The following is a 14,101-nucleotide window of genomic DNA, read 5'->3' as shown; positions in this document are numbered from 1 at the left end:
GTAAGAACCCCTCATACAGAGTCCAACAACTGCTTCCTTTGTCTCTTCAGGTGCAGTGAATGCAATGGGCCGGGAGAGGGAGGGAGGGGGAGAGGGAGAGAGAGAGAGAGAGAGAGAGGAGTGCCTTGGGGTGTTTGTCCCTCCTTTTTATAGTTTCAGTCCCCCTCTTGAAAAACATTTACACCTGGAACCAGGGGATATAATATCTATGTGGAAGGATGTTCCCTGATGATTTTTTCACTTGTTTCAACTTCCTTTGTCTTCCCTTCCTGGTTGATGACTCTCTTTACTGCTTAAATGCAAATTAAGCAGAGCACACATTCCTTTGTTTAGGCCAGACCTGTTTGCCAACTTCTGTTTGGGCAAGGCTGTGGGGATTGGAATATGTGTTAAGAATACCATACAGGGGAATCTTATAACTTCAACTACAATGATGCCACACATATTTTACCAGGACAATACTGACCGCAAATTATGAGTTTTCAAATGATGCCTTACAAGGAATACTTTGTACAAAGATTATTACAGTAGTGTGTAGGGCATGAACACAGGGGTGAATTCTATCACAACAACCAATTAATAATTTTTCAGCTCAGATATGGACATGCACTAAACTCCGTTGTGGTGAGACACGGATAACTGGAAGCCACTGTTCTTGTTCTGAAGACTGCCTGGAGAAAAAAGACTGCTGTGTAGACTACAAAAGTATTTGCAAAGGTAAACCAAAAATTAATATTTAAAAGTGTTATTTGCTATATTATAGGGATATTTACAGGAAGCTACCCAAGTGAATATACATGAAATACATATAAAATAAACATATGGGGCTTCATAATTGTTAGCAACTCTGATAAAACCCTTCTGGTGCCTAACTGAATTTCTACAGCTTTCATTTGAACAAGTTTAGGTTTCTTGTAGCTGTAAATGTGTTTGAGTGCCTGAGACACTGGGAGAGTGGCTGCTTTGTGGTGAAACAGCTGATATTTAGGTTTGTGAGAAGGAAGGTGATTGCTGGACAGGAATGTAGTATGAGTAAAATTAATTCCTAAGAAACACGAAAGATATTATTATTGCAGTAGCACCCAAAATGTGCTTTCCCAAAATGGAAGAAGGCACAGTCCCTGCTCTGAACTGTGTGAAATCTAAAAAACATGTCACAACCATCCCTAATGTAACTTTTTCATTATAAGCACATTTTAAAATTAATTTTAACATTGTTTAAGACACTAGACCCTATATATCAAGCATTGTTTCTTTAGGGAGTGTAAGATGAGTCCACGAGCTGAAGATAGCAGATAGAATTACTGGGTAAATCACACATGCACCTGAGAAGTGGGGCTAGAACCCTTAGTCCTTTATTTCTGAAAACATGGGTCTCTGCCCAGGAGTGCTGGAAGCTCCCTAGAAGTGGGGGGGCCAGTGGCGCCCAAACCAGGGCCCTGTCCCCTGCTCTGCCCCTTCCCCCGAGGCCCTGTCCTTGCTCCGTCTCTTCCCACAGGCCCTGCCCAGACTCATTCCTTTTTGCCTTCTCCCCCTGACACTCACCCTTAAAGTAGGTAAAAAGTGGGAGGACTATGCCTTTTAAAAGTGGTGGGGTCATGGCTTCTTGGCCCCCCTTTCCCAGTGCCCTTGCTCTGCCACTTGTCCTAAAGAAGATCTTCCTTAACAGATAATAGCAGTAGTTCTCCTTACTTCTTTGTGGGTCAGCCACTGGCGGGTGATATCAGACTCTCCCACACACAAAGACAGCATTTAAAGTGGACTTTTAGAGCAGTGTCATGAACTCCATTGCATCCGGGGCACTTTGCGGTGCAGAAATACACGACACTGCTTCAGTATTTCAGTTAAAAGCACCTCCCTCCCTTAAATCTTCAGCAGTCCAAAATACACAGATGGAAAAAGAAATTTAACTTAAATATAGAATCTGATTTTAATTGTGTAAGATTGATTAAACTCCTAGATTAGAGATGGATCTGAGCCACAGATTTTGGATCCTGATTTAAAGACCCCCACACACCCCAACCTAAAATTCATGGCTGTTGGGTTTGAAATTTTCATAAGGATGTTCAGATCTGAGATTTTCATTTGACTCATATATATTGGGTTCAATCATTAAATGTGGACTCAGATTCAGGTTTGGATTCCCAAAACCAATGACGTTTAGGGGCGTTTGGATCTGAGAGTTTAATTATAGTCCATTGCTATTTCAAACAATGCACAAAATAGGTGCCTGGAGTTACATGGTACTTTAATGAGAACATTGTGGCATGTTGTTATAGATCAGGGGCGGGCAAACTTTTTGGCCTGAGGGCCGCATCGGGTTTCAGAAATTTAATGGAGGGCCGGCCCCCGACCCCATCCATCCCCTCCTCAGGACTCCTGCTCCATCCAATCCCCCCTGTTCCCTGACGGCCCCCCAGGACTCCTCCCCCATCCAACCACTCCTTCTCCCTGTCCCCTGACTGCCCCCGGAACTCCTGCCCCTGACTGCCTCCCGCCGCCCCATCCAACCTCCCCTCCTTCCTGACTGCCCCCACAGGACCCCTGCTCCCATTCAACCCCGCTGTTCCACGCCCTCGGATCACTCCACCCCCTGACCGCCCCCCTGAACTCCCCTGCCCTCTATCCAACCCCCCATGCTGCCTGCCCCCTTACCTTGCTGCCTGGAGCACTGGTGGCTGGTGGTGCTACAGCCGCGCTGCCTGGCTGGAGCCAGCCACACAACCGCGCAGCTCAGAGCACCGGGTCAGGCCGGGCTCTGCAGCTGTGCTGCCCCAGGAGCTGGCAACTCCGCCATCCAGAGCATTGTGCCAGCAGCGCGGCAAGGTGAGGCTGCGGGGGAAGGGGAACAGCGGGGAAGGAGCCGGGGGCTAGCCTCCCGGGCCAGGAGCTCAGGGGCCGGGCAAGAGGGTCTCGCGGGTTGGATGTGGCCCATGGGCCATAGTTTGCCCACCTCTGTTATAGATACTTTAGCATTTCTATAGGAACAATCCAATGTAGACTCCAACCCAAAGAACCTGTCTCCAACCTTCTTTGTGTGTTCTGTATGCAAATTTGTTAATGGATATAGCAAAAATGGCACTGGCAAAACAAACCATATTTCATGACTATGATGTCAGAGGGTATAAAGGATCTATAGATTCTATACCACCCTGCATCTATAAGTGGACTTCTTTGAAATTGTGAGGTGGGAAGCAATCAAAAAAACTATTTCAAAGTTGTAATCATAATACGAGAACCTGTTCTCACCCCTTCTCATGGCTGTATTCAATTTTCACTTTTTATTTAGATGTATAATTGCTGGCTTTAATAATATTCAATGAAGGTCACTGTGAAAATGGTTATTGTTTCTGCCTGCCTTGGTATCCTTAGTGGGATGGCTTTTCTGTGGGAGGGAGAAGACTTCTTATTTAAAAAAAATCCATAGCTTTTTCTGCCCCATCAGTTCTTTCTATTATTCCTTTCCTCTTTGGTTTGTCCTTCTTGCCTCTCTCATGACTTCTTTTGTTTTTCTAAAGAGACTCTATTGGATCATTAGCATATGATAAATGTTTCTGAGCATTAAGCAGAGTTTCAAAAAATCACAGGGGTTGGAAAGGAAACTGCTTTGTGTTCTATATTTACTTTTCTACAGTGCTGCAGTGACACCTTTTGTGCTTTTCAGGTGAAACGCCTTGGGTGAAAGAAGCATGCCCGTCACTCAACACTTCTCAGTGCCCAGAAGGGTAGGATGATTTGTTCACTTATCAGTCTGCGAATGGATTTTTTTTTGCATTTTTCTTTTAAACATTGTAACTGAATCTTTTCTGATGGAGAAAAATGTTATAACAATCAGAAATAACAAAGTGCACAAATTTTGGGAAGCCTGTAATAAGAAATAATTCTTATTTATACAATGCCTAAAATTGCATTAGTTGTTTTGTAGCATTTGAAAAAGATTGCTTCCTTGGAGAGTGCACAGTTTAAACTTTAGACAACACGCGAGTGACATCAACAGGCAATTGGAAGAGCACAGGGCAAAGGATACAACCATGTGGTCACTTAATAGCATTTGTTATATGTGGGCATCTTGATGGTTCTGATATTATGGAGTGTGTGTGTATACACACACACACATACACAATGTCAGAACCGTCAAGATGCCCACATATAACAAATGCTATTAAGTGACCACACTGGTGTGTGTGTGTGTGTGTATATATATATATATATATATATATATAAAATACACACAAACTGACAACTCATATGTGGAAGTGACATCCAGAGTATGGGGCGGTCACAACACTCACAAGTGATGAAGTCAGGAGTTATCCACAGGTTATCCCAAACTCATGCTGATAATACCTTCATCCAAGCTATCAGCATATATTATGCACAGCACGCTCTTCTTTTTCTTTTTTAGTAATTTCAGTTTTTAGCAGGTTTCAGAGGACATTCTTAGCAGTAGCCCCCTTTTTCTTTTCTCCTCTGCTGTCTCACTTATATTTAATTATTATTAATAATTAATTAACATGGAAAGCTCTTAGCCTAGAAGGAAGTGGCTGATAGAAAAGGGATGGAATATTAGTATATTTTCTCTATACAATGAGAAAAGTATAGAAAGGTATATACACTGATGCTGACCAGTTCCTCATTGTTCCCTTGTGTTCCCCTTGTCTATTGGATCCTTCTCTTTTTCTGTCATCTTTTATGTAGTATGTCTGCTTTCCAGGGCAGGGAGTTTTTGTTATGCATCGGTACAGTGCCTAGTGCAGCAGAGTCCTGTCCATGACTGGAGTCCCTAAATGCTACTGTAATACCAATCCTACTAAATAATGTAATGTAGTACTCCCCTGGGATGGATAATCTATCTGTCTCATGTCAGTGCTATATTACATTGATTCTTCTGGAAGGCCTTGAATCCTGTTCCCTAGAATTCAGCTGATGAGGCAGGCAGAGAGTATAATACTTTGGACTTGGCCAGCTTTTCTGCTCAACCAGCATACACTTTTTTTTTAATTAAAGGGTTGTATTTCGGAACATCATGCCAATCTGTCACAACACACTTTAGAATAGAATACATGAGCTCAATTCCACATAAAAGTTCAGCTGTTTATGAAAACCAGGAATGATATGTACATCTACTTCTCAGAAAAAAACCCTGCTATTTTTTTCATAGCTGAATCGTTCATAGTTCATCACATATCATTGTTATCTCTCTCTGTGCTACTTTAAAGCAATTACTTGGAGGTGATTTCTTTTTGTCAGCAGCTCTGCAGAAAGCAACTATTCAGATTTCTGAAGGCCATTTCTTACCATAGTCAGGAATTTTTACTTGATGTAGCTTTGGGGAGAAAGGTCAGTTGAGAGGAGTTGGAAAAGGGAGGGGGAGAAAGAAAGGGATGGAAACATATAAACACTTTAAAAAATCATGAAGAATTATGAAGCAGGTATGCAGCTATTTCTATATATACGGAATATTGCTGATGCATATGGGGAGGCTGGGTAGAAAACCACCTTAAAAGGTGGTCTTTAAAGTATAATACCTGGTTTCTTTACAAACATAGACTGGACCAGTGAACTGTTATATTATGTATTTGCAAATAACTTTAGCTGCATTTATAACTAGGATCACTTTTAATAATATAGTCTCATCCCAAAGTACAAGGATTTCTCCATGCAAGAATTCTGTGCATAGAGTATGAAAATATATTTTTTTAGATTAACAAACAACCTGCCCAGTTTCAAGCACAGATTCATAGGATACAGGGAGGTGAGTACCTCTTTAAATGTTGTATTTCCTAAAGTCACAGTGCTGTTTAAGACCCTGTTTGGATTCAGGTTGAGATCAGGAATGTGCCACCAGCAACCTTTTTTGAAATGTGGCTGCTGCTAGCAGGTTTTCTTATTGGCATGGAAAGGGTGCTTTTACTGAGATGCATGCTAGCAAATAGGCCTATAGGCCATTCCCAAAAGTGAAAACAGTTAATCGCTCTCAGCATTAAACAGAGTAGCGATGTTAAAACCCTGCTAGCAATAACTGTACATAACAAAGCATTGTGGTTAGTACAGTTCTGACTCAGTGTGGAGAGGGCCTATGTATGGAGCATGATGTTCCTTCATAAGGATTTTTAATTCAATTTTTTGTATACATGTATACGATCCCTAATTTAGCCAAAAGTGCGTTCTCTATATCATTTCCAGGTATAAATGTTTCTAAGGAAACTAAAATATATAATGATGTTTAGCAAACATGGCTGAATAACAGGACTGAAAGCATTAGGTACTACCTTTGGCCTGGTCTACACTGGGGGTGTGGGGGAGGGATTGATCTAAGTTGCACAACTTCAACTACGTGAATAACGTAGCTGAAGTCGACGTACTTAGACCTACTCACCGTGGTGTCTTCACTGCGGTGAGTCGACTGTTGCCGCTCCCCCATCGACTCCGCCTGTGCCTCTCGCGGCGGTGGAGTACAGGAGTCGATGGGAGAGCACTCAGGGGTCGATTTATCGCGTCTAGACTAGACACGATAAATTGACCCCCGCTGGATCGATCGCTGCCCACCGATCCGGCGGGTAGTGTAAACATACCCCTTGTCAGCTCTGTATTATTAAAAAACAGAGTTTTATAATGTTTATTACTTAACATTTACAAATGTGTTTTTTCCTGTGGGATTGTATGTGGTAGAAAAATGGTCAATTCCTAGCCAACCGCAGAGATTTATTGCTACGGCTGTTTTCTCCTGGCAAGAGTTTACCATAACAACAATTTAATTTTTTTTCTACCTACCATCACACCTACCATATTTGATTAAGTCTCTCAGAGCTAAGGATTTTAGCCTTGATTCTTTATATTAGATGTTGCAGAATAGCATGTTATTAAAGGCTAAACTCTCCTGGTAATACCGATCAAGCTCAGTTGCATATTGAGAAAGTGTGCTCCCGCTCAGTGGTGGTGGTGGAAGGATTTGGTGTGGGAAGAACTTGGACTCTTATTAACCATCTCAGAAAGGAAATCAGGAGAGAGTTAGCACAAACCTGCCTGCCCTCACAATAAAACTTCATTCCCCAAGGTGCAGGCCAGATAGGCAAAGTTTCCTAAGGGTAGGGTGACCAGATGTCCCAATTTTATAGGCCCAGTCCCGATATTTGGGGCTTTTTTTAATATAGGCACCTATTATCCTCCACCCCATCCCGATTTTTCACACTTTCTATCTGATCACCCTACCTAATGGGTGATTGTTAGAATGTTCAAACCATCTGTGTGGACACGGTGGAAGAGGATTTCAGGATATATTGAGACACAAAAGACAAAATTCAGATCCTGGCATAAGCAGTATCTTGCAGCTAATTTAGCCCATCATCTATATGTTTATATTTATAGTTTGTTTTAAAATAAAAACCAATAAGTTACTTTTCCTAAATTCTAAGTATACTTAGTGTTCCTATTCTTGTACCCCTGCAACTGTTTCATAGCTCACTTTTGAAAGCTAATGTAAATAATCTTCCTTTTAGTCCTTTGCCTTTTGAATAATTAAGGATTATAAACTTGTAAAAAAAAGTATTTGGCACTTCTGCTTCCAGGTTGACACTATTGACATCACTATACATTCTCCAGACTGTGACTAAAACTCCTTTCTGATGACAAACTCCCACTTATTTGCAGGTTTGATTTGCCACCACTTATCCTTTTTTCGATGGATGGTTTTAGAGCAGAATATTTACAAACATGGAGTTCTTTACTGCCGAATATCGAAAAACTCAGTAAGTTACCGAGAAAGCAGTGACAATTAAAAACAGAACCTGTTGGCCATTTCTTCAGTTCTGTCTTCCACCACTTTATATATGTACTCCCTGGTCAACTAGAGGAATATCTCATAGTAGTTCTCTCATCAGTGGTTTGCTCAGGATTAACCTGGGAGTTAGAGTTCATTGTGGTCACCTATTGACCAGTGGCCACCAATATTGGCTTGCAGCCTCAAATTTTATTTTAATAAATATTGTGAAACATTCATTCAAATAAAGTTTGAAGCTGAAAAAGTTCCAGTGAAAGTTTTAATACATTTTCTATCCTCCATTTTATTAAATTACTGTAAATTGTAATATAATTTCCAAAGGATCATCACTTATTGTCATATTAAATTGTATCATAATACTAAAGAGCAATGAATTGTGTAACAGTGAAATGTCACTCAAAGAGACAGTCTTTTTGAGTCTGGAATTTTGTTCTATTCGTAGACAGCTACGTATTTTAATGTACATCAAATATTATGAATTACTGCACTCAAATTTATTAAATGTCAATAAATAAAGATATCCTATCTCCTAGAACTGGAAGGGACCTTGAAAGGTTATTGAGTCCAGCCCCCTGCCTTCACTAGCAGGACCAAGTACTGATTTTGCCCTAGATCCCTAAGTGGCCCCCTCAAGGATTGAGCTCAGAACCCTGGGTTTAGCAGGCCAATGCTCAAACCACTGAGCTATTTCTCCCCCCTAAACTGAAATATGAACTTTAATATGCTGAGTCACTTAATTAGTTCAGCCACCATCCTGAAAGATGCACAGTGCTCTGAAGTTAGTGGGGATAGAAGGTCATCAGCATGTTGCTGTAGTGGGCCCTCAAAACTTGCCCATAAGTTGAGTTTGGTTTTCATGGGAATACTTTAGAACCAAAGCCTCATTGCTCCTAGTGTCCCTATGGTTCAATTCATTTATCTTCTTCTGAATATGACAGAATGATAATGTATTTACTTTTTATATTATATATTTAAAAACTTGACATGGTTGCTGGAAGCCACTAAGTGTAATTGGATAAACAAACATATCTGTTTTGTGGCTAACCTATTAAATATAACAAGGGCTGTAAGAGAGTCATAACTCTGACTAATGAGCAAACTGACCTGATCCTTGCGTGTTTTATTCTTTGCTGCCTCTGAACCAGCAGAAGAAATGCAATCAGCTAATAAGTCATTTCATGAAAAGTCCAAGTTTATGTGAAGCTCTGTTTGAAACAGATTTAAGGGAAGTGTATCTTTCCTAATGGAATGAAAGAAATGTTAATTTCAAGCTTCCAGGAGGATATTTCGAACTTTGGATTACCCTTACTAGTTATACACACCTGTTTCAATTTTAACAGTGGTTTGTGCATTCACACACTTTGTTTCTCACATTAGCAGCTGGAATTTATTTTATTTACATGTGAGAGAAGATAAAACAGTGGTGTGCTAACTTTCATATCATGAACCAATTCTTCTTAAGGACCATTTCCTTTCCCCAGCTGGTCCCATACATTCTCTGCAGCAACTATAGAGCTTGGTTACATAAGAAAGTACATTTAGGAAAGGAAAACATGAACATAAATTCATTTTGTGCTTGAAGACTTATCAGTGATTAGCATGGTGACACCAGCAACTCTGCAGACCACACAGAAGGTCTTTGTGGACCATTGGTGGTCAGTAGATGATAATATAAGAACTTAAAAAAACATTTGTTGCCACCACTCATAGGGTGACCAGACAGCAAGTGTGAAAAATTGGGACAGGGGGTGGGGGGTAATAAGATCCTATATAAGAAAAAAGACCCAACGCTCGGGACTGTCCCTATAAAATCGGGACATCTGGTCACCCTAACCACTCATGCTGTTATCACAAACCTGAGAGGTTGTGGTGATCTATCCTTGTATCTTTACTAACTCCATAGATTGTTTTTAATAGTTTGGCCCAGAAAACCTAGGTATTATCTTCAATAGAGCTAGTCAAACTATTAATTACAGGTAATGTTCATTATGAATTTAGCCCTTTTCACTGTCTGTGAATTATTTGCAAACTGAACCTGATGAATCCACTCTATTTGTTTGTTATTTGTAAGCATCTGCCAAATAGTTTGGATGAATAGTTTTCAGCCTATGGGTTGTTTAATCTTACTATTCTCTTTTTACGTAATGTGGTGGATCACTGAACCCCAAATTCTTTCTGATCTCTGATTGAGTGACAGAAACATTTTAAACAGAAGAATGAAGTTGGATTTCAGGAAACGGTCGCACAGCAAGAGACGTGACTGTTCAAAGGAGACAGGAAGGAGGGTCCAGTGGTTACGTCACTAGTCCAGGCCTTGGGAGAGCCGGCTTAATTCCCTGCTCTGCCAGGCTGCCTGTGTGACTTTGGACAAGGCACTTAGCCATTGTGTTCTTGCCTCAATTCCAAATCTGTAAAATGGGGCTATTAGCATTTCCTTACCTAACAGGAGTGTTGTGCCATTAAAAATTGTGAGGTACTACAGTAATGGGGGCTATACAAGTACCTTAGAGAGATTGTCTGAACATTTGCATATGAGGAATATGACACCTTGAATCACAGAAACTGAGCCTGGTAGAAAATGTCATCTAAAAATGTTTTGTGACCAGCTCTAATTTTCAATATTACAATTGCTTGGGAAGTAATCTTATAATCACTCAGCATGATTTGTTGCAGAAACATGTGGCACGCATTCAAAGTACATGAGAGCTGCTTACCCCACCAAAACCTTCCCAAATCACTACACTATTGTCACGGTGAGTGAGAATTTATTATTTGTATTCTTCATTATTTGTACAGTCTGCAAAATGTTAGGTGCTTATCCCAAAGAGCTAACAATCTCATTTTAGATGTGACACTACAATGAGAGTAACAATAAGGGAGGGATCGGATAAGGAACTATGGAGGGGCATGGCAGAGAGCAACAGAGGAGGAAAGGGCCATAGTTCATATGTTTACATAAATATGCTGCCTTCCTTAGCAGAGGTGTCTATGTCCAGCCCTGTGGACAGATTATTTATTCCTGCTCTTTGTTAGAATAGATTGTATAGGGGTGCTGGTCTCAGTCCACAAAAATTGTTTGTGCTGCTTATATGTAACCAGTTGGGATCTATCATACCTGCTTGCAGACACATCGGGCTTCATGTGTCATAGTAGTTTCACCAATTAAATGAAATTGGGATGAAAATATGGAAGTTGAACAGATTGTCAGATAAAAGGATGACATGTGGCCTAGTAAGTCTTTTCTATCTCTAATTTCTATGTTCAGTTGTAATGGAACACAGTATATATATATCATTTTACTCTAAGAATGAGAGAAATATTTCACCTTTCTTAATTTATTTTCATTCTTAGGGTTTGTATCCAGAATCTCATGGTATCATTGACAACAACATGTATGATGTAAACTTGAGCCAGAGTTTCTCACTTTCTGGGCAGGCAAAATTCGACCCTATCTGGTGGAAAGGACAGCCAGTATGTATCATTCTTTTTATGGTGCTTGTCATAGCCTCTAGATTAGCTCATGTCAAAGCATAAAATATGAAGTTGTGTGATATCAAGGTTCATCAATTTGTTCCATAGTCCATATCCTGCAGTGTATATTGCTGATTTTGTAATGGATAATTTGCCTTTGATACAGGAAGAAAAGTTGTTTAAACTTTAACATCCAAATCATTTTCTGTATCTGAAAACTTGTGGCGATACTTTGTGTGTAAATTTAATATATATTTGCCTATATTCAGACCTGAAGTAAAATGCTGGCACCACTTAACTGAGTGAGAGTTTTATTAGATTTTGCACTTTGAACTTAGCTATGCAAACTGCAGCAGTAATCCCTTACATCAGGTCTGAAAGTCTAAAAACAAAAATTTTGTTTAAAAACAAACAAACAAACAAACACACACACACAGTTTACGGTTATTAAGTGTCAAGTGTCCTTACCTGTCACATCATTTACAAAGCAAGGGAGTGTACAATTGAGGACATCATAGATCTCTCACTGCCCATGTTATAAACAAAGTATTTTATTAAGTATGAAATATTGCATATTTCATCACAAATCGATAACTTTAGCTCTGACCTAAAACTGATGATATTCTTTCACCAGTAATCTCAAAATATAAACACAGCACCAAACATTTTGAAAAAGAACTAAAAATTGCATGGGTTCAAATATATAATTTTTGTTGTTGTTTCATGAGGAATCCAATCAGCCTTGTAATGGGACTGTGGTTGCAACCCTAAATATGGCAAGTTTATCCCCTCTGTGTAATAAAACAACATATACTTGCTGCTGAGCTCAGATTGGACCCTAACCCTTCACAACCAAAACCACAGGCCTGTATCACTGGAACAAAAGGAAGATCATTGTTATCTGTCAGGTATAGAAATACCCTGACATTCATGCTAAGCTGTGAACAGCCAATAGAGGGCAACATCCCATCTTCAATCCTGTAAGCAGGAGAAAAATATCACATCACAAAACATTGCAATAGTTGGGTAACAGTAGGGCAGGTGAAAGAAACAACTGAAAAATGTGAGCCTAGCAAAGGATCTCCACTTGCATTTTTCTGAATCTGTACTTTGGCTTGTCTCTACTGTCTTGTATCTGGTTATCCGGTAGTGTGAATGGCTTGAAATAAGATATTTGTGTCCTCTACCTAGATCTGGCTGACAGCGATGTATCAGAATTTGAAGACTGGCACCTTCTTTTGGCCTGGATCAGATGTACCTATTAATGGAACATACCCCAATTTGTACAGGTTGTACAACAAGTAAGTTTCAGAATAGTCAAAAGATTTATGACACAAGTCTTATAAGTTGGTCCAAAGCTGGAAGTTGGCAATAGTTTTTTTAATAAAGATGAAGTATTAGAGCTCTTAACATAGTTCTGGGAAACAGACACCATATTAGTGTCAAATTATCCCACTTTTACCATGAAACTAACATTTATGGCTGAGATTTTCAAAATCACTTAAGGGACTTAGATGCCCAGTTACCATGGATAATTGATGGGCATCTCTATCACCTAGATGGCTTTGATAGTTTCTAACTATAGTAAAATGATAGTTTCCCACTAGAAAACAGTCCTGCAATTTTGATAAAAACAAAAAAATATTCCAGGCAAATCTGCAAAATATATTGTAGTTTCTCTGATTTTTTTCACAATGAGAATCCTCACATAGTATCTTCATAACAAGCCAATGTTTTCCTAGTGTATTGTTTTATAGGAAATGTATATATTGTAGATAGGCCCGACTTGATGTGAATAACTGAACGTGGGGGAGGCCTCATTTCTCAGAAAATGGGATTAAGGAGGTAAATAGATTAGCAGGCTGAAAACAGAATGTTTGTGCTAACTAAGTAAATGGGAGGCCTCATTTCTTGGAAGACAGGATTAGGGAGGTAAATGGATCATTTGTGTTAAGTTATGGGTCAGTCATGGGTCAGTTAGCTAAGAGACAGAATGTCTGAGCTAGCTAAGAGAAGAGAGGGAATGCCCAGGGAACCATTTACTAAGAACAAGATAAAAATGGACAAGATAAGTCAGGAATGTAAAGATGAGGTAAAGAGTAGGTTGAGCATGGACAGTGCATGAACACAGCATGCTGTACAGTGATTGGTTCCTACAGAGAAACCGAACCAATCCGAAAATGTGTGATGTAATGTCTAGTAAATGCAATGAGATGTGTAAATGTATATAAAAGGGAGAGGGTTTCTGTGTAAATATGGATCTGTGATGTATCCTGCATCCATGTCCTGCATTTGAGTCTGATGAACTCAGCATATCATTGCTATATCCAAATAAAGATACCTCAGTGACAAAGGCTGGAGTCGAACTGAGCTCTTGGAAGCCAAGTAGAAAGAGGTCTCGAAGGGAATCCCAACATAGATGGCTTATATATATCAAAGTCAATTGGAGTTCTGTCATTAACTTTAATGGGGTCAGGATTTCACTTAGTAACTTGTGGTTGAACGACGGCATATCTTTTAGGCAGACATGAAGGGCCAGATTCTCATTTACATTAAGACTCCTTTATGCTGCCAGAGTGATAGAGAATATACTTCATCTCTTGATAAGATACTCCCATGATGAATTAACCTCACAGTTAAAATTTTGTTCCTCACAGCTGCCTTTAATATTAGTATCCTAAACTTTTCCTATTAATTTCTCAGTCATCTCCCAAACCTTTTGTATGATTCCTGTAACCTCATTAGAATAACATGCTACAGGCTTATCTTTATAAATCTGAACAAAGAAGGATGACTTTTTGTGGTTAGGGAACAGGACTGGGAGTCAGGTGACCTGGTTACTATTCTCAG

The 14,101-nt window shown here is 39.8% G+C and overlaps 1 protein-coding gene across 2 annotated transcripts in view; it reads left to right on the top strand.

The window, feature by feature from the left end:
* The window catches only part of ENPP3 (ectonucleotide pyrophosphatase/phosphodiesterase 3), a 76,850-nt gene that overhangs the window by 19,265 nt on the left and 43,484 nt on the right, over window positions 1-14,101 (top strand). For both annotated transcript variants that reach the window (XM_054023842.1, XM_054023843.1), the window contains exons 4-9: window positions 592-717; window positions 3,665-3,725; window positions 7,651-7,748; window positions 10,454-10,533; window positions 11,132-11,251; window positions 12,443-12,552. In XM_054023842.1, coding sequence (XP_053879817.1) covers window positions 592-717; window positions 3,665-3,725; window positions 7,651-7,748; window positions 10,454-10,533; window positions 11,132-11,251; window positions 12,443-12,552 — 595 coding nt within the window. The remainder of the gene's footprint in view (window positions 1-591; window positions 718-3,664; window positions 3,726-7,650; window positions 7,749-10,453; window positions 10,534-11,131; window positions 11,252-12,442; window positions 12,553-14,101) is intronic.

This window comes from Malaclemys terrapin, chromosome 3 (assembly GCF_027887155.1).
Source record: "Malaclemys terrapin pileata isolate rMalTer1 chromosome 3, rMalTer1.hap1, whole genome shotgun sequence".
NCBI classification, from domain to species: domain Eukaryota; kingdom Metazoa; phylum Chordata; order Testudines; family Emydidae; genus Malaclemys; species Malaclemys terrapin.
Note: the sequence above shows the minus strand (reverse complement) of the source record. Positions and strands in the feature narration are given on the sequence as shown.